Below are 20,564 nucleotides of genomic sequence, written 5' to 3'. Positions count from 1 at the left end.
AAATAAGAAGGGACAATTACATTTTAACTTTAATAATATGTTTTTAAAAGTTCAAACAAGGTAGTATGCAAAACGTAAAGTATTAAATAGCTAAATTTAATAAATACTTTCATCGTGCTAAATGCACCAGTATGTCTCTTAAGTGACAAAAAATACAGTATTAAGAGTAAAATAAATAAACATGCGCATCATGTAACGGAAAGCCAGTTTATTGATTTATTTTAAGTACAACAAATTAAGTTTATACATATTGCACATGATATCTGGTTGGTCTATGGCATTTTTGAGATGGAGAAATACGAGTTGAATTAACAGCTCTGGAACAAAAAAGTAACATTCATTAGTTAATAATGAATCAATTGAATACAAGTGAAATAACTTTAAATATCTAAATTATCCATGTTAAATATTACATAAGACAATAGATTCAATATTGATGGACTTCCAGAGATTTAAAGACTATAGTGTATTGTGTTATTTTTAATACGATGGGGTTCAACAAAAATAGATTGTGATAGCTTTAGCCTTTAATAGTAAAAAAGACACACATACATAATATTGTTGAACGATAACTTGATTACTAAATATTGTAAGTAGATAAAAAAAAACACAATTTTATGTTGAACCCCATTGTTTCTCCAAACAACTGTAAGTGGTTCATATACACTATACAGCTATATTTTCCCATTGAATTAACTTTTAAAAATCAATTTTTCATTGAAATAGCCATATTACCATAACTTATAAATATTTTTAAAATTAAAAGAAAAGACTCTGAAAGCTGAAACTTTTACTTTAAAAATGCTCTTCTAGAAATTTGAATTTATTGATACAAAAAACTTGATTAAATTAGAAAAATAGTTTAAAAATATGTATAGGTATATTTTTATTCATCGTTTATAGTAGACAAATTCATTGGAACTAATCGGAGTTAAACTACCAATTCACATATTGCATATTGCATAGGTATTTAAGAGGTACAATAAGTGTCAGCTTTAAGAATCTTTTTTTAAATTCAAAAAATGATAGTTTTGAAGTTATGAAGATTTTGATTTAAAAAAAACGCGTAAATTAAAGGGGAAAATATGGCTCTAAAGAAACCACTCTGAGTTGTCCTAGAAGGCTGATATTTTAAACTTAGGAAGTTTTAAGTTTAGAAATTAAATAGAATTTAAAAAATACTAAAATTATAAACTTAAGTGTACTCAAATAATAAAACAAACTGATGATCATGGCCATAAGTAATTTTTAAAAGGAATATTGTGGTTAATAATTTAAAAGATATAGGTGTATCTAAATAAAGGTGATATAAGATTACAAAATCAGCTTAATTTTACACTTACCATATTGTATTGAGAAACTTGGGGTTGGGCCTTGGTGACGGTTTTGGCCGATTTGGCGGATTGCACTTGTCCGACCACAACAATGTTCATGGATACCTTTTCTGCGCCCATTTTTGATTTTGGTTCGTGGAGAACTTTGAGAATAAATACTAGAAATCAGAACATAAATTACATAGCAGTTTAATTTTCAAATCCAATACATGTTTTAAATATAAAAAATAAAAAAATTGTAATATAAAAAATATTATTTCAAACTCACCAGTAATAGTTAGAAAACAAAAAAATTGTATTATGCTTGAACTAAGGAGTCTACACACTATTTATATGCTTTAGATATCGCGTGAGTAAAGTGGCGTGATGTGTTCTGGCCATAATAACCATATCCAATGATCACATTCTGATAAAATGGTCTCATCTGTATTTGAAAAAAAATGCAGAAATTTATCCTACAAACAATGGTTACGTTATCAATAACTTAAGAGTGTAGGTACTAGAGCTGAGACCTCGAATCGAATTTTTCTATTCGAATTATTCGAATAGTAATCAAATAATTCGAATTTTCGCATGAAAAAACTAAAAAGAACTTCTTAATCTAAGAGGTAATATTTATTTTGTCAAATTTATGTTTTTTTGTAATTATATATCTATATAAATTGTTAAAATCTTATTTGTTGTAATAAGTAATAATATTTATTATGTCAAAAGAATAATTCGTTATAATTATATTAATTTTGTTAAAAAATTATTAAAAATAGATCAAGGACACCTCAGTTGTCTCTTAATTATTTTTTTTAATCTAATTAATCCTGCAAAGAAAATGATAAAAATATTTGAATATTCGTGCGAATAAAGTATTCGAATATTCGAATAGTCCCACCACTAGTAGGTACATCCACACAAATGATATAGTTATTTACTACAGATTAATTTTACTTTCTAAAATTTAACACATTATATTTTAAAGGTTCAGAGCAATCATATAATATTTATTATAATTTTAGCTCTTCTTATTCAAAATTTATGATTTATGAAATACACAGAATATTTTTTTCAAATTGAGACCTCTTTCACCCAGCAGGAGGAGAAAACCCCCATTCAGGAGGTAGCAGTATGCAAAATGAAAAAAAAAACCATTTTGACACACCCTAGTATACATATTATACTTAAAAATAAAACTAAGAAAGGTGTAGAGGCCCCTAAAATGATTCACAACCGGTAACCTGTAACAATCTTATCTATTTAAACCGGTGTTATCATAAACAAACAATTGATATGATAAGAAAATAAAATAAACACTGAAGTACGAGAATTATAAAAAAGTTACTCCTTTTTATGTGTCATTTGCTATATTAACGTTTGCTGAATTAAGTTGGGCGTTTTTAAGACAAGTCTAAAAATCTGAAAACATAAATAAGTAAGTCGCTATTTAATTGTTCTAATTTCTAACTTAGTAATATGTATTTACATCATTTGACTTTTGCGTCCCCGATTTTACCGATTTATTTTACTCCAAATTGTCCACCAAAACAATATAAAATTAAATTTACATTAAACAAGTATTGAAAAGTCTTTTTATCTGTTTTTAAACTATAGTCGGATCACTTGTTTATGAGTACAGTTTTCTTTTCGTAGAATGAAAATAATCGTTTAATGTAAAATAAATAAGATGAATTTTTATAATATTTACACCTAAACATTTTAAACTTAGATAAAAGTTGATAACGTTTTAAAAACTCAAGTTATTTAACTAGTATTTAACTAAGTGTAAAAAAACTATTAATCAAAGATCCAAAAGTCATCTTGTATTGTGTTAAACTTGACTTGAAACTGATATATTATGTTTTAGGAAAGGCTAATATTACAATCACTAAACAAACTACTTTACATAGAAAAAGTACATTTATAAAATAACACAAGTACAACAACTATGGATGTTAACATGCAAGAATATTTCAAAAACTTTTATCTATTCTTAAAGTAAGGCATAAGTGAGCTGTTATTATTTAATATGCTACGCACAATTATTATTATCGATTAATGTTTTTATTTTAATGCGCATTTTCAAGTAGCGTACCCGGTCTCCGTGGTGTATGCACTTTCTTAATTATTGTTCACATATATTATTTAAACTGTTGCGGAAAATTACAACAATTTCCTGTTAAATATTAGAAAACCAATATTATAATAAAAATAATAATTGTACCAGTACAGTGGAGTTGAACACTAATGAAAATAAATACATTAATATGGATACATTTTTCTAGGGAAAAAGAATTTTGTGATGTAAATTTAGTTACCGATGAAGGCTTACAAATAGCAGCACACAAAATTATATTAGCTTCTGCGAGTTGTGTATTTTATACGATGTTCAATGGACAGTTTAGAGAGAGAAATAAAAATAAGATTCTTATAAAAGGCATGGATTTTGAAACTTTAGAATCAATTGTTAATTTTGCGTACACGTTTAAACTTGATGTTAAACAAAATAATTTTGAGGTAAAAAATACATAGTAGGATTTACAATTTATAAAATATATTATTATAACTCTATTGTTAATTAACTAATATTATTATTTTTTTTAGAAACTATTGATGGCTGCCGAAATGTATGATATAAGTGGTATAAGAGAATTGTGTTTCAAATATATTAAAGAAAACATAAATCCTACAAATTGTGTTAGTATTATGAAGATTACCGAGTTAATACAATTGAACAAAGAAATTAATAGTTTTTGTTGGGCGTATTTTTTAAATAATTTCACGTGAGTTATCTGGTTTGACGTAAGATTGTAAATATTTTTAAAATAATAAAACATTACATTTTTATAGTATGATTGTGAATTCGGCTTTAGAAGCGGAACTATATGGGTTTCCAATTGAAGATGTCCTTAAAATGATTAAACATGATGATTTAGTAATTGATTCTGAGGAAAAGGTTGTTATTCTAGATAAACATTAAAAATATTGTCGAATTTTGCATAACCCTTAACTTGGTAAGGGCTTACTTTTAAAAATCAAAAATAATAAAATGATGCTAGTAATTTTTAGATTGGATGTGGAAAGTTATGAAATTTATGTATTTTTAATGATACAATGCCAAGTTAAGGAATGATTTTTGTAACTTTTTTTTAGAAAAATGGTTTATTATAATATAAACCATAAATATATTATTATAATATATAATGTATATTGATAATATAAACACTTGTTTTAGGTATTTGATTTCATCATTGGTTGGATAAGCTATAACACAAATGAACGAAAGCATATGTTTTTGGATCTAATGAAATGCATACGGTTGCCTTTAATTTCAATTAAAGGACTTAAACGGATTTGTAATGAACCATTGTTATCAAATAACAAAGATTGTAAGTATACAATGATATTTCAATCGGGGTTTACATTCGCTCCACATTATTGTTTTATATTTGTCAATTCAATAGCCTACCATTTAAATATATATTATTGTTGTGTCTTAAAAAAAAATACTCACAGTTTTTTTTTTTTAATGTTATTTATATTTAGTTATGATGGACATGTTAAAAGAAATGAACAATACAAAACCTCTAAATACACAACGAAGAATTCCTGCGTCAAATGTATGTAGACATAATATTAAAACTATATATTTACATGTTATAGGTACACTATTGTATTAGTTCTGTGCTTGTGTCACCTGACAATTTGTACATATTTGTATTTAGATTATTGTTGCAATTAATGGTCCTATCCCTGGAGAAGATTCCTGTGTAAAGTATATGGATATTAAAAACTGTGATGACTTAAAATGGAAATCGAGCGATCAATTATTTTTTATTCCTCTCCGTTTTCTAACAACGATGGTACTCTCGGAAAATGGGATAATACTTGCCGTTGGCGGGTTAGATGAGTCTGGTAATCATGTCAATCTTGTAGAAGAGCTTGATCTTAAGTCAAAATCAAAACAATGGATTTCTACGAGGCCATTGATTCAACCACGAAAAGATTTTAGTGTTTGTACTCACAAGCAATACGTCTATGTTGTACGTATTCATTTTATCGTAGTTTATATAACGAAAACACATTGATTACAAGATAAATTTTTTTTTTTTGTATGATATAGGTCGGAGGCACTGATTTCTCAAGTGTGAATCTGTCGAGCTCTGTAGAATATTATGATATAAATTCAAAAGTATGGACCGAAATTATTGAACCAATGCCCACTGCTCGAGCCTACAGCGGCTCCACAATATTTCATAATAAATTATATGTTGTAAGTAAACACATTTTTACCATAAAAACCATGCATAACTACTACATAAATTTCTACTTATATTTTATTAATTTGTATAACAAACTAATAATTATAAAATATTCATTTTGCTAAGTTATTATGGTTCATAAAAATGTAATCAAGTATTATTGTTTTATGTAGTTTGGTGGATATTATGGTGATTTTCTTGCGACTGTAGAATATTATGATTTTGAAAAGAAACACTGGAAACAACTCGATCCTATGCCGATTTGTAATTATAACATTTGTATATCACGAATAGAAAACGTCATTTATCTCGTTGGTGGTCGTAGAGCACCTAAACGAGTTTTTAAGTTTGATTTACAACATTATAAATGGTTTGAAATGCCTAACATGAACATGGACACATTTGGAGATTGCTCGAGTCTGTATATATTTATTCAAGTAGGTATGTTATACATTATTTTACTCATAATTATTTTTAAATGCAGGTGTTGTTATCATGAAAAACGACTTATTCGTGTTTGTGAACGATGGAGGAACAGTTCATTGTGAAAGATATGACAAAGAAGAAAGACAATGGAAATCGGTAGACAGTGCAGGAAAGCAAACATACAAATTTTGTAATATGATTACTTTTAATGATATTGCTCTTAAATCCTACGGTATATACTTATAATACTATTTTTTTATATTATTTTGTTGTTGATGATACTTTGGGAGAACTTCATTGTGTAAAAATATGGCATATAGTTGACAGGGCTAGAGAGCTATCGAATGATTTTTGTTAAAATATTATGGCTTGTAATGATGTCACATATCATGGTATTCACATAAAATATGATTTTTTTATTAATAAAATCTCATGAGTAAAAAATCTCATGTTCTAAAATTACTTATTCATTTTTTTGGCCTTTAATTCTGATTGCAAACTATACTGTTCCGTACTTACGGCATAAAGTAGTTAGGTGATACGAAAGTTATTTTTAATTATGATAGTAACACAATCAGAACAATCATTAAAAAACTTCATGAGTCTTTTCCCTTTTGCAAACCATGCCTTAAATTAATCATATATAGGTAATGTAAGAACCACAGACTAAATAAACGTCAAAAATGTATTCATTCGTGGTAAGGTTATACGTCAATGTACTACATAGTCCATTTTGGTAGAAAATCTTTTATAGTTTATACAAAATTACATAATATCATGCATAAAAAACACTGATTAAACGCAATTAATCAGATCACCAAATTAATGTCGAACGTCGTAGGACCACCGACTACGTCATCTTTGGCGAAGGAATCGTCCGTAGACTCCAAACATCATCTACCATCAGTGACCAGTATGGCGGTACTTGTATTTTTAATTCAAACGGTGCCAATCAAATGTTGACACCTAAAAAGAATAACATAATAAGGAAATTGATAAATAATTCTATCCTATTGATCTTAATGAAATTGATAAATGTCCAAATCGTTAACTTGCAGCCACCTACAGAAATAAAAAAACCAACTCAAATCACCGAAACGTAAAATATATAAAATTGTTAAGCAGTTATTAAGCGTCTTTCTCTCTTTCCTCGAATAAATTTAAAAATGTATCGTAGTACTTAATTACATTGTATAAAAAATATAAGAAAAAAGATCAGTCAAGGAAAGTCCATTAAAAGGGATACACATTTCTCCTTTATATCACTTCTTCAAGAAAAGTAGATCTAGAATGGAACTAAAACATTACAATTTTCTCAAAATTCTGTGGTCAAACCTTTCCTTTATTAAGGAAAACAAAAAAAATTACGCTTTGGCCGTTGATAATTTTCAGGTTTCCAATTTAAAAACCTAATTGTTATTAGATGCAATGTTTTTATCAATATTTTAATTTTTATCTGTGAACACCGGATCTTCCTTACTTACTACTACTACTACTTCTACTACTGACTACTACTAATCACTTACTTATAATTCTTTCTTATTGTGCTGGTATATACTGTGCTTGGTTTGGATTTACTGTTCACCGATTCGCATCAAAGCGTTTATTTAAAAGTGATTTTATCACTTTCAGTTATAATAATTCCTGTAGATCTATGACCTCCCCACTGTACTGGCTTACTTTAGCACCTTTTTTTTCGTTGTAATTATATTAAATATTAATTTTACAAGTGTGGGGCCTGTAATGTATTTTAACACAATCGGCGAAAGGTGTTTCCAAAACGTATAAAGACTTAGGTAAACGCATTTATACATTTTATAGGGTGTCGAATGTCGATGAAGGTAAACTTACAACAAGCTTTGAAACCTAAGTTGGGAATTTGATCTGTTTCCCTCCTACAACGCGCGACAGTTTGCCTCCACGCTGCGGTGTACCTCGCCCATGGTTATAACCGTGGTCATGGTTATAACCGCTACCACGCCTGTGGCAATTACTAGTTATCTCACAAACACACACTATCACAAATCTGTCTATACAATTTCTGTGTAAACAAACCTACAAATTTTGTTGTTGTTAATAATTGAGATTTCGTTTTGTACACTCTAAATTTCTGTAAATTATTACTAGTTAATGTAGATTTAGCGCCATAGAAACAATTTGTTTTCATTGTTGTTGCTACAGGTCCGGCTCGTGAGAATCTTGAATTTTATGATAAATATTGCGTAGTGTTTCGTTATTTCGTTTCAATTTGCGATACAATTTCATAATTTTTAATTTCATACAAGATTTTTTTTCTCGTTAACAATTTGAGGTACAGTTTTATTTAAAATCAGGCAATTTGTTGTATTTGATTGTAAACTTTTTATTTTACCTTGTCTTTTTAATAGAAAATTAATTGTATTTTGTATCTTATAAATGTTTTAGGTAAGCTAATTTTACAATTAGTTAACAACCAGACATAGAAAAAGTATATCTATAATCTTTATACAAGCAAAACAATTATGGAAGTTAGTATGCAAAAACACTTCGAAAGAATGTATCAATTCTATAAGTAAGTCATTAATTGATTAGTTTTGTACAAGTATTATTTATTACCGTTTAACGTTTGTATTTTAATTGTGGCCTTTTATTTAATATAGCTAAGTCCTGGGGTATAGGTATGCACTTTTTACTTTAAAATTTACAGGGTGATAATTTTATCGTGAACCACTCAATATCAGAATCAGTATTAAAACGAAACCAATATCACAAACTTATACCCGATAAAACCATTATTACATATTACCTACCATTGATTATTTGTTTGGTATCAGTCCAAATATCAGTTTCCAAAAAAAAAAAAACAATATTAATAAAACGGATACTACTAATATCGTCTGATATCTAGTATCAGTTCTAGTATTGACACACCCCTAGTTTTTATACAATGTGATCTCAATTTTTCCATAATTTTTAAACTTTTTATTTTTGATACTAAAATAGTAACTCATTAAATTCATTAACTTTTTAAACTAAGAATAACATAATTAAGATTTTTACTGGTTAATAACCTGTTTTCAAATTATAAGAGTTTAAAAGTTAGGACAGGAAGGGAAGTGCACGCAGATTAAAATAATACTATACTCCACCTTTCTTCCTGCCCTAAACTTTTAAACTCAGACAACTTCAACAATAATTAATCCAAAACTGGTTATCGACCAGTCAAAAATTTAAGTACATTATTCTTAATTTAAAATGTTAATGAAATGTATGCATTACCCTTTAAGTTTGAAAACTGTTATCAAATAAAGTAAGTTTGGAGGGGGGTAAAATTATGGAAAATAATATTGAATTTCTTATTATACCCTATGAGATATTGAGTGGTTCACGATTAAATGATCACCTTAATATATAAATATATAAAACTTTTTGGGGTAAATACTTTTGCTATTATTACAACATTAGGTGAAACAATAATTAAAAATGTACTTTATTTGTAAAAAAAATAAAAACAAATAATGTTACTGAATTTTAAAATCTTATAAATTCAAATCCCTCATTTAAAAATGATGTATAATTTTTTTTACATATTCAAAATATCAAAACGTATACTTTGGCTATTTCAAGGGGCTTTGTCTAATTAAATTTTGTTTGTTTTTGGTTTACACTACAAAAAAAAGAAAAACAAAGTTTTTTAAACACTATTATCGATATTTATTTAATTCTCATAATTCTCAATATTTTTTTTTTTTTTTGAGAAACATTATTAAAAAGGTTTTTATTCCACATTTATGTATACTTATTGTATATTTAATATTGCTTTTCAGAAAACGTTTTACTCAAATATGAATCGTGTAGCCATTTATAAATACTAATGCAAATAAATAAATTAATACTGATTTATTTTTATAGGCACAAAGAATTTTGTGATGTAACTTTGGTTACAGATGAAGGCTTAAAAATTGAAGCACACAGAAATGTATTGGCTTCTGCGAGTCATGTGTTTTATAAGATGTTAAGTGGGCATTTTAAAGAGAAAAACGAAAATGAGATTCTTATAAAAGAAATAGATTCTACAATTTTAGAATTGGTGGTCGAATTTGCATATACTTATAAACTGGATGTTAAAGAAAACAATTGCGAGGTAGAAAACACGCAATAGGATGTACAGTTTATAAAATATATTGTTATAATTCTATTGTTATTTACCTAATAATATTATTTTTTTTTAGAAACTATTGATGGCTGCCGAAATGTATGATGTAAGTGGTATAAGAAAATTGTGTTGCAAATATATTAAAAAAAACATAAATCCTACAAATTGTGTGCGTTTTATGAAAAAGTCCAAATTAATATCAGACAAAAATATTTACAATTTTTGTTGGTCATATTTTTTGAAATATTTCTTGTGAGTAATCAGGTGCGACAAATGATCGCAACATTTTTTTTAAATAATCAAATAATAAAAAAATTTTTTTTAGTATAATTGTGACATTGGATCAAGCGTTAGAAACACTTTATGACTTTGAGTTTGATGATGTTGTCGAGTTTATTGCACGCGATGATTTAGTAATTGATTCTGAGGAAAAGGTATAATTATTGTAACTGAAAAAGGAATAAAAAAATTACTTATTTGAATGTTGGTCCAATTACAATTATTCAATATTAAGTTAAGATTTTTTTTTTTTTATAGATATTTGATTTTATTGTTGATTGGATACGATATAACACAGATGAACGTAATGGCTTTTTACCGAATTTTATGAAATATTTACGTTTACCTTCAATTTCAAAAAAAGGACTACAAAGGATTTATAATCATCCATTAGTGGGAAATAATACCAATGGTACGTATATACTGTTGATATTTCAATCGAGGGTGCATTCAATCTAAATTGTTGCCCTTTACTTGTACATACAATAGCGCCTATAGGTGATATATATTATTGAGGTGTCTTTTAAATAAACATTATTATTGTTATGCTTTATTAGTTATGAGAGGAATATTAGACAATATCACCAAAACTTACATCAAATCAAAACCACCAGTTACTCTTGGAAGATGTACTCAAGAATCATCAAATGTATGTAGATATTTTAAAACTAAATTTTTACACGGTACAGGTACAAAGTGTACTAGTTTTGTGCTTATATCACCTGACATTTGTATATATGTGTATTCAGATTATTTTTGCAATTAATGGTGATTTAACCAGTGGCGGTTCCTCTGTGAAGTATATGGATATTAGAAACGATAATGACTTAAGATGGAAATCAAGCGAGCATTTATTTTTTTTGCCTCCCCGTAAAGATACAACGATGGTAGTCTCTGAAAATGGGATAATACTTGCCATTGGTGGTTTAAACGAGTCTGGTAGATTGACCAATCTTGTAGACGAGCTTGATCTTAAGTCAGAATCAAAACAATGGGTTTCTACAAGGCCATTGAACCGACCACGAAGATCATTTGGTGTTTGTACTTACAAACAGTACATATATGTCGTAAGTATTAATTTGATTGTAGTTAACACAACAAATACACATTGTATACAAGAAAATATATATATTTTATTCGTATGATATAGGTGGGAGGCTGTGATTACTCAAATTGGAAAAGTTCGAATTCTGTAGAATACTATAATACAAATTCAAAAGTATGGACCGAAATTACTGAACCAATGCCCACTGCTCGCTCCGAGTGTAGTGCTGCAGTATTTAATAATAAATTATATGTTGTAAGTAAACACAGTTTAACCATAAATACCATGCCCAACTATTAGACAAGTTTCTACTCATATTTTATTAATTTGTATAAGAAAAAAATTGTAAAATATTCTTTTAACAAGCTATTATGGTTTGTAAGCATTTTAATCAAGTTTTATGGTTTTGTGTAGTTTGGTGGACGTAATGAACAAAGTAGTTCTAATCGTGGTTCTCTTGCAACTGTAGTATGCTATGACATTGAAAATAAACACTGGAAACAACTTAAACCAATGCCCAAGTGTAATTTGGGTATGAGTTTATCAAGAATAGATAACGTCATTTATCTCATTGGTGGTAGTGCTGATGAATCATGTGTACAACGAGTTATGAAGTTTGACTTACAAAATTTCAAATTTGATGAAATGCCTAACATGACCATGGATTGTAAATTGGGTTGCGCAAGTCTGTATTTATTTAATTAAGTACAAATTACATTTTTTTTATTAATTAACATTATAAAACGCAGGTGTTGTTATCTTGAAAAACGACTTATACGTGTTTGTGAATAATGGACGAGAACTTCATTGTGAAAGATTTGACAAAGAAAAAAATCAATGGCTATTGGTTGACTCATCAGAAAACTTATTATACTCAATATATCAACCTATCATTACTTTTAATAATGTTACACTGAATTATTGTTATGGTATTCACCTATAATACTATGTTTTTGTGTTAATACCATTTTGTGTACTCAATTTAGTCTTAAAAATATTAAATGACTTAAATTGTTTTAAAATGTACACAATTTGTTGTTGATGATTTATTTGTATTTGAATTCAAATCTGTTTAAGATTCCTTATAGCATTAGTTGATCGATTGTTACTGCGAACGACAGTAGTTACGTTTAAACTGCTATGTCGGTCATGAGTTTGACAGAGACAGGAATAATCGGTACCCAATTAGCAATTAATATCAATATCCACCATCAGATAATATCGTTATTATTATTTTGGAATTTTTTGTGGTTTCCGTTGTATAGGTAGTTGTGTTTATTAATGTAGATCCAATAGCCTGAGTTCCTGATATTATTATCGTCGGTAGCATAATATCTATACAATCCACTAAGCTTGGATGAAGATTTGCGAGGGATTTTACTCCCAGACATACCTAATAATTTATTAACACTATAATATATTAGACTTTACTAACAAAGTTGTAAAGAACACTGCTATGAGTACGTTGTCGAATCCATTTCGAATATAGTAGTATAAATACATTTTTTGATGTGACCCCCACTATTCTGGTTTATTGTATCTAATGTCCAGTTTTGTACTTTAACTTAACTTTACACACATGTACTTGTTAACAGTCCAAACAAATAATAATATATCAATAAAAAGTGACTCTATCGGACACAAACTGTTACACCTACATTATATTATATATATTACTTCAAAATATTGTAAACAAAATTAATTGATACTAATATGATATCGTTTCTACTAATTCCTATAACACCTTTTGGATATCTCCATCCAATATTGCAATATTGTATATATATATATATTGTATACATCTAATATCGTTATTATTGTGTTCAGTAATTGTATATTTAGTTTCTATCGCGGAAACGTACTCATAACATATTCTATGCTGTGTCATTTATTTGTCTTGTGCTATTAAAACTATTTATTGAAATAAGAAAAAAAAATGTACTTTGATAATATTGTGACGTTTAGTGTACTTGTTCAAACGGTCACCTATTGTATACACAATTTCATGTAAAAAAATATGCATCCAAAAACCAAAACAACATCATTTAATTTGATTTTAAAACTTTATTAATTGCTTCCCACAAGCTATTCTTAAATAGTTTACATACTTTCATCACTAATATTAACACCAAAGAGTTTAGTTAAAAGCAATTAAAAAAAAAAACATTAAATAAATAAATACATTAAAATAGTTGTTTTAAAAACATTTGATTAGGTTGAAAATTAACGTTCTTCAATTTTAACAAGATTTCAAATCGTATTTATTTGTTTTGAGTCTATTGCAGTTTCTATTAAGCCTGTGTATGTTGATATTGTTGTACCGAGTTCTAAGCAGATATCTGTTATTAATGCTCCAAATTCGTTTTTAGTTATCGTTACTGAAACAAAACAAAAACTTTCTTTTAACTTGAAAACGAAACATCAATTTATTTAAATTGTTACAATACAAACAGCAGTTAAACACCGCACAACTGACTAAAAAATTACAACAATACCATTTCTATTTTACGTTAACTCCATAGTATAAACAGTTTTTTCAAAATTATTCTTTAATGATAAATTAAGTAAAATTAATGTTTACTTTTATCTGCCGCATCGACAAGATAACGTTGTTGTTGTACCACAAGCAGCACAGTTTTTTCGGTATTTGTGGCCTTGCCCACATAATCCATAAACTGTCTCAAAGTAATGCCAGTGATTTGAATATTCCTTTGGTGTTGATTGACATGTGTCAAAATCTTTAATAAAGTGCGATCTAGTATCTGAAATTTAATTACACATATCATTTTTTACACGTCGTTACATAAAAAACTGATAATACAATTTTAATTCGTTTAAACTAGAGATCAACAAAAATCGAACAACCATTAACGTGATACAAGCCAGAGAACCGAATAATTCCAATAAATGTATAGTTAAATAAATTCACGAAAAAAATCAAGTTTTTCCATTATTCACTTAATCAAGATGAACTCAACTTTTTACCCGTCTACAAATTTTTATATTATCCACAGTTAAGTGAGGTCTACGAACATGGGTCGGATGAAATTCCAGATAAATATCGTTTTTTATTAGCCAACTAAATAAAAATTGAATCTCCAAAATGAAACAAATATATTTTACAGAATTTGACCAATTGATTTAAATTAAATACACACAATAAAAATAAATGTAAAATTATAATTATCAATAATCTAAATTAGGATTAAAATTTTTAATGTTAAGTAGAAAAAATCGTAATATTTTCGTAATATAATGAAGTATATGATAGAATTTTTTTGGACAGTTTTGTGATTTTTTATTATCAAGATATCAAAAGTTTCCATCTATTTTTTTCCGTAGCATTAGCAATTTCGTAATTTTTTATCAAGTGAATATCAACATTTATTTCTTTTTTTTTTTGAAGAATTTTTTTATTGAACAAAAAAAAATTTAAAAAACTTTTGACATAAAATTGACCCGAACCACATCTAAAAATGAGTTTAAAAATCTAAAAAAAAATATCAAAAATTATCTTTTCATCCAAATAATATATTCTCAAAAGAAGAACAAAAGATAATTAAAAAAAACATTTTTTTTGTACCACCCTAATATTCTTTTTAGTACTCTTATGTGTTTTTTTCTCACATCTCTAAGAGAGATTTTCTTACCAGACTAATTGTAGATTATCATCGAAATTCGAAAACAAGCATAGTCTTATTTAAAAAATTTCAGTACAGTGAGGACGGGGTGGTCACGGGTTTACAGTGATTTTCATGAGATTTGGTCTAGTCATAATATAATTTAAAGTTTAGCATATCCTATTTTTGTATACATACAATGTTTTATTTTTTGATAAACTTTAAAAATAATGAGTTACTTTTAAGGTACAATTATATTTAAGAGATTTAACAATAGTGGAATACCATAGGTACATGTTAAACGTTTAGTTTACTGTACGAAATGTAATACAAATGATTTACAAAATATGTATAAGTAATAATTGTAGCTACAGCCCTTCCGGTCAAATACGCCATACGAATATTATTATTATTGTTAGTAATTGTTGGAAAAAATTATATTTACCTCTTCTGTGCTCTCGCTGTTAACCGATGGAGTATAAAATGTCAGACACAACAAAATAAAAAATTTTATATTCGTCATTGTATTAATATGTTATCGCTTTCAATAAGGCTACCGACTTTATCTGAAATCTACTGCACAATGATTGTTATGCTCAATAACAGGCAGTTTTATAGTAAATAGTTTTGGATGAAACATTTTTTTGAAATATTGATATATGTCGAAGACATTCACACTACAGTTCACTGCACAAACACAAAAAATTCTACCAAAGAGCGGACTATTTGTTTAACATGACATGACTGTGTTGTTGCCTCCACAGAAAACTTTTAGAACAACAATTTTCTAAACGTTTCATTGGGACTATTTTTTAGTGTCCCTTGCGCATGTAACACATGTGTGGAAATATAAATTATTTTTTGCTCATACAGTGACTTGTTGTTCTGGCTTTTTTCATCGGCGCAGAGTAAATAGTAATACTGTATTTTGTACCTATAAATCTAACGCAGGCCCTTGCCATTTGGTTTTGCGATGAGCTGTTTTTCTTTTGGATGTTTACCATCTAGCCAAAATCGTAACGACAGAAAATGATTGCCGTGTTCGTTTTTATATACCTTTATATATCTTTGGGAGATTTGCGTACATATCCAATACATTTGCATTTAACGTGTTTCCGATTTTCGTTGAGTACACCTTCGGTTGTAATACATTGTCAGATTGGTCACGTGACGGTTTCAAATTTCCCAGACCGTTGTTTTTCAAATCAGAAAATGTAGGGGGGATTATTTAAAAACAAACTACTCAACACAATTATTTTAAACAATTATTAAAAAAAAGATTAAGATAAAAATATTATTTTAACGAATATCCAAATTTCATATGAATTTAAAATACCTAGGGTAAAAAATATTTTAAAGACTGTTTAAATCAATTTATAATAATTAACTTTAAATAGTTTGTATTATTATTGTTATTCGATTGTTGTAAAAATTATAGCCAGATTTTTTTGCTTTATTCTTATTTTATGTAAAATAATATAATCGAATATCAATATTGAAAAAATTGCAAATTTAATTTATTTAATTACAAGAAGCTTGTAGTCGACATTTTGTCTGGATTTTTGGTCTAAAAAAAACCCAAATGGCTTTTCCTCATAAAAAAAATATTTTAACTAAAAAAAATACCTTGTGTAAGGGGGGGGGGGTCAACACCTCCCAATACCACTAAGAATTGGTATATCTATTGGTTACCTATCATTTAAATTAATTGAATACAATATATTTAAACAAAGAGTATTATTATTTTATTGATGTATAATATATAATATAATTTATATAAGTATAAAAAATGGCCAATATAAATAAAACAAAAATATATTGGATCAAAGATATTACAATGATATTTAAATTATCATATTTAATTTACCTAGGTAGGTACTTAAGTCTTAAATACAAATTTAAAAAAATTAATGAATAAATAATATAAAATAGAACTGAAACATACATAATATGGATTACTTTTGGATTTCAATTGTTTTTACAAAAAATATATTTTTAAAAAATTGTATTTATTCTATGATATTTCATAGAACATAAATCATAAGTAATGAGCATAAACTAGTTAGACAACTAATATATTTTGTTTTATATTTCTATTATATTAGGTCTTTTGTACTTGAGTACACGAGATTACTCTTTAATTAAAGGTGGTTATAATAAATTAATTTGTGTTAATTAAGTTATCTAATCTATAGTTTTCATATTTGTGAATAACAAATTATTTTAACATGTTAGTTTCAATAATATTTTGGTAAAAAATAAAAAAATTTAAATCAAGAAAACTTATCTCTGAATTTGATGATTTAAATTGAATTTAAAACGTTTCCATAACATTAATGTTAGTTATTGTTATATTATAACGGGGAGCGTTACCTCACGGTCCCCGTGGGGAGAGGACTAGGGTTTTATAGTACTCCTCATCGTTTTTACTTCTCAGTTATATTTTTTAATTAAACTAAATATTATATTATTTATGAATAATATTTAGTAGGTATATTAGTAAAGAGAAACAACGAAATACCAAAAAATCGTCCCATGTCTGCATCAGAGCGAGTCCTTGTTAAATTAACTAAGCCAAATTTATAGCTTTTAAGTACAAAATTACGATTAAGATAATATATTTTTTAAGTCCTCTTATTACATGCAAAAAATACAATTGATGACGATTAATTTGAATTACAAATTTGTTAGAATTATAGTTTATGAACGATGTTTTTAACCACAAATACATTAATTGGCCGCAATTAATTTTGCATTTGTTTCTTTTATTATACATTTATTAAAAAAATATATTATTATTTATATGAGTATTTATCAACTTATTAGTAAACAAATCTCTGTTACATTAGTTATGGGTAAAATTCTCAATAAAAACAGATTATTTTTGTATACCTAAGCTGTTTTTAATTTTAACGGGTGCATATAGAAATAGTAATACCACTGTCTACAGACTGAGTAAAAATTACTGCAAGGTTGTTAAAAAATTAATGAAACATTTTTTTTCCATATGATTTGTTGTTCCGCGTAACCATTTAACTTTGTTCTGTAGTTTTTAATTCTGAATCGTAATTGATAGAATACTAAATCAGTTGATTCCAGAAACAAATCTTCAGGTTTTAATACCGTATTTATATTCCAAGCACAATGTATAAGTATTTATTAAAACTTAAATCACTTCTAAAACGTTAATGTAACCATAACTAAAGTATTGCTTGGTTCAAGACCTCATAAAATGTTCTCAAAAATCTCTAGTCAAACTTATTTTTATTAAGAAGAAAACTCATGAAAATAGGGAACAATTACACATTGACCGTAGTCAATTTTCAGGTTGCTATGTGTGATTGAATCAACAGTCAACAGGTAATGAAAACATTTTCATTATATTGTCAATTAAAATAATATAATGATAACTATGACAATGCATTTGTATAGATAGAAGATCAACCCTAATCGTACCCACCCTAATACTAAAATATTTTCAATATTGTCTATGAGGTGTATAAAACCCTAGTGTCCTCCCCCCTCCCTCCTAGAATCACTTAAGGTTAATATTGGTGTAGACCAAAACGCACGTTGCATTCTAAATATATTCAGTATATTCTATCACTATATTTTGTTGAAAAAAAACCAAGAAAACAGTAAACAATACGTTTACGGTCAAAGAAGTAGAAACTCCTCTAATAACGATTTTTATAGGGGAGGGGGTGGGACAAATTGTAACTAAGTCCTAAAGTTAAGACTAAATTTAGTGTGTATCAAATATCTTTCAAACATATGATAGTCACCACTTTTTTTTTTTTTTTGGGGGAAAATTATACAAAATAATTAATTAACAGTCATTTTGAAAAAGAAATTGATAGATTTTGTAACTTAATGTTTTTGTACGAGGACTTAAATTGCTGAAATCGGTCGCATGGCACTTATTTGAATCTATCTAACGCGGCCATGAACTATTTTATTATCGTTATTACTTTATACAGTAAATGTGTACTTATTTTCTTGCACGGGAACGTTCTCAAAACATATTGTAAGTCGTGCCATTTATTTGTCTAAAACTGTAAATTGAAATAAGAAAAAACGTACTTTGATATTGTTTTAGTGTACTTGTTCAAACAGTCACCAATTTTATACACAATTTCATGTAAAAAAACATGCATTCAAAAACCATAACATCATTTAATTTGATTTTAACGCTATATCAGTGACGGCTCGTGGCTATGTGCGATTTTAATGTATTTCATTAGAAAAAAAAAAATGGAAAATAAAAAAATTAGGTAGACCTTTACCAAGTTTACCCAATTCAACCAAAAAAAAGGACAAAATGAATACACTCGTCGTTTTAATACTGGGCTTTATCAAAAGTTCAAATGGCTTTGTGCTCGTGAAACTACCACAAAGTCATTATTAACGTTATTTTGTTTCCCTTGTGTTTGTTTTGGAGGTGAGATATTTTGGAGCAAGACTGGTGTAAAAGATTTAATACATCTTTTAGCCAAAATAAATAAACATGAAAAATCGAGATATTTTATAAAAAATTGTAAATTGTGTAAAATTTTGTGAAAATTACAAATTACCTACCCTTACATGGACACGATGCAAAAATTTCATAAAAAAATCAACGCATTTTTCGTAGTTTGATAAGCTTCAGATTTATACCCAAGTTTACCGAACATTTTCAGGAGTCTGTTGTCTTTAAAGTTACTTCATATTTACACGGATTTTCCTCAAATAAATAGATTTTATATCATTTTGGGTTATGGTTTTCTAATTTTTTATTCCAATCCTGCACTATATGAATTGCTTCCCACAGGCTATTCTTAATTAGTATATATATTTTCATCACTAATATTAACACCGTGGAGTTTGTTTGAACGCAATTTTATAACATACAGTTGTAATAGCAACTGTATATATCAGAAATCATACCTGAAAGGTACCTAATGTTTAATTGATGTATGAATAACAGGCAACAGTTTGAACAGGTATACGAAATCATCACTTCAATCTATAATTTATCTTATTTAAATATATTGTTTTTAAAGTCCAAGACAAATGAATAACACAGCTATACGTATCCGTGTTAGATAACAAATGTAGTCTTATTTATTTATTTATTTAAAAAATTGCTTCTTATAGAAATATCAAAAACAATTATTCTATCATAATTAATAACTATTAAATTTCGATGACCTAAAATTATAGTTTTATACGTTTGTCGTTTAATATTATTATTTTTCAAAAAAATATACCCTGAAAAATCTGTTTGATGAATCATTACTTTTGATTTTGAATTAAATGTAAAAAATAATGTTTAACATGTTACAACAGACATTTTACCATTTTTTTCTACAAATAGTATATGAAACTTTTTAATTAGTACACCTTAAGTCTTTTACCTAAGTCTAACAAGTTAAATTTAAGAAAATATGCTTATATCTTCTGGATGAAACGTTTTATGATGTTATCTTAGACTAT

At 27.2% G+C, this 20,564-nt stretch overlaps 2 protein-coding genes and 1 long non-coding RNA gene across 4 annotated transcripts in view; 2 read left to right on the top strand and 1 right to left on the bottom strand.

Moving 5' to 3' along the window:
* Positions 1 to 193: 193 nt before the first annotated feature.
* Positions 194 to 1,627, bottom strand: LOC126835451 (uncharacterized). Its single transcript, XR_007685213.1, has 3 exons — positions 1,603 to 1,627; positions 1,344 to 1,492; positions 194 to 317 (listed from the first exon to the last, which is right to left on the bottom strand). It is a non-coding gene; the product is annotated as an uncharacterized LOC126835451 (long non-coding RNA).
* A 1,029-nt stretch (positions 1,628 to 2,656) lies between these two features.
* On the top strand, positions 2,657 to 6,401 carry LOC126834670 (kelch-like protein 2). The gene is made up of 11 exons (XM_050566801.1): positions 2,657 to 2,757; positions 3,190 to 3,320; positions 3,608 to 3,839; positions 3,927 to 4,105; positions 4,173 to 4,278; positions 4,558 to 4,711; positions 4,869 to 4,942; positions 5,048 to 5,365; positions 5,446 to 5,595; positions 5,758 to 6,001; positions 6,069 to 6,401. The coding sequence occupies exons 2-11, from the start codon at positions 3,271 to 3,273 to the stop codon at positions 6,254 to 6,256; spliced, it is 1,695 nt and encodes a 564-aa protein (XP_050422758.1). The 5' UTR covers positions 2,657 to 2,757; positions 3,190 to 3,270; the 3' UTR covers positions 6,257 to 6,401.
* Positions 6,402 to 8,048: 1,647 nt separating this feature from the next.
* LOC126834552 (kelch-like protein 2) overlaps positions 8,049 to 20,564 on the top strand; it is a 106,055-nt gene continuing 93,539 nt past the window's right edge. The window contains exons 1-11 of one of the 2 annotated variants that reach the window (XM_050566602.1): positions 8,051 to 8,321; positions 8,435 to 8,561; positions 9,902 to 10,133; positions 10,222 to 10,397; positions 10,471 to 10,579; positions 10,683 to 10,836; positions 10,982 to 11,073; positions 11,174 to 11,491; positions 11,575 to 11,724; positions 11,884 to 12,154; positions 12,219 to 12,453. In XM_050566602.1, the coding sequence (XP_050422559.1) occupies positions 8,512 to 8,561; positions 9,902 to 10,133; positions 10,222 to 10,397; positions 10,471 to 10,579; positions 10,683 to 10,836; positions 10,982 to 11,073; positions 11,174 to 11,491; positions 11,575 to 11,724; positions 11,884 to 12,154; positions 12,219 to 12,412 (1,746 nt within the window). In that variant the 5' untranslated portion in view covers positions 8,051 to 8,321; positions 8,435 to 8,511 and the 3' untranslated portion in view covers positions 12,413 to 12,453. Of the gene's footprint in view, positions 8,322 to 8,434; positions 8,562 to 9,901; positions 10,134 to 10,221; positions 10,398 to 10,470; positions 10,580 to 10,682; positions 10,837 to 10,981; positions 11,074 to 11,173; positions 11,492 to 11,574; positions 11,725 to 11,883; positions 12,155 to 12,218; positions 12,454 to 20,564 lie in introns of those variants that run through there. The other variant, XM_050566687.1, reaches the window with a different exon arrangement.

The sequence above is a fragment of the Adelges cooleyi genome, unplaced genomic scaffold (genome assembly GCF_023614345.1).
Source record: "Adelges cooleyi isolate 19-005CV unplaced genomic scaffold, UGA_ACOO_1.1 ACOO_flye_CR_arks_rails_tigmint_CR_PRNA_0, whole genome shotgun sequence".
Classification (NCBI taxonomy): domain Eukaryota; kingdom Metazoa; phylum Arthropoda; class Insecta; order Hemiptera; family Adelgidae; genus Adelges; species Adelges cooleyi.
This window is presented reverse-complemented; position numbering and strand designations above follow the sequence as displayed.

Coding starts and splice junctions, on each gene's coding strand:
- LOC126834670 (XM_050566801.1), top strand. CDS start 3,271: ATGGATGTTAACATGCAAGAATATTTCAAAAACTTTTATCTATTCTTA. Junction 5,596..5,757: donor TTCATAATAAATTATATGTT/GTAAGTAAACAC, acceptor TGTTTTATGTAG/TTTGGTGGATATTATGGTGA. Junction 6,002..6,068: donor CACATTTGGAGATTGCTCGA/GTCTGTATATAT, acceptor TTTTAAATGCAG/GTGTTGTTATCATGAAAAAC.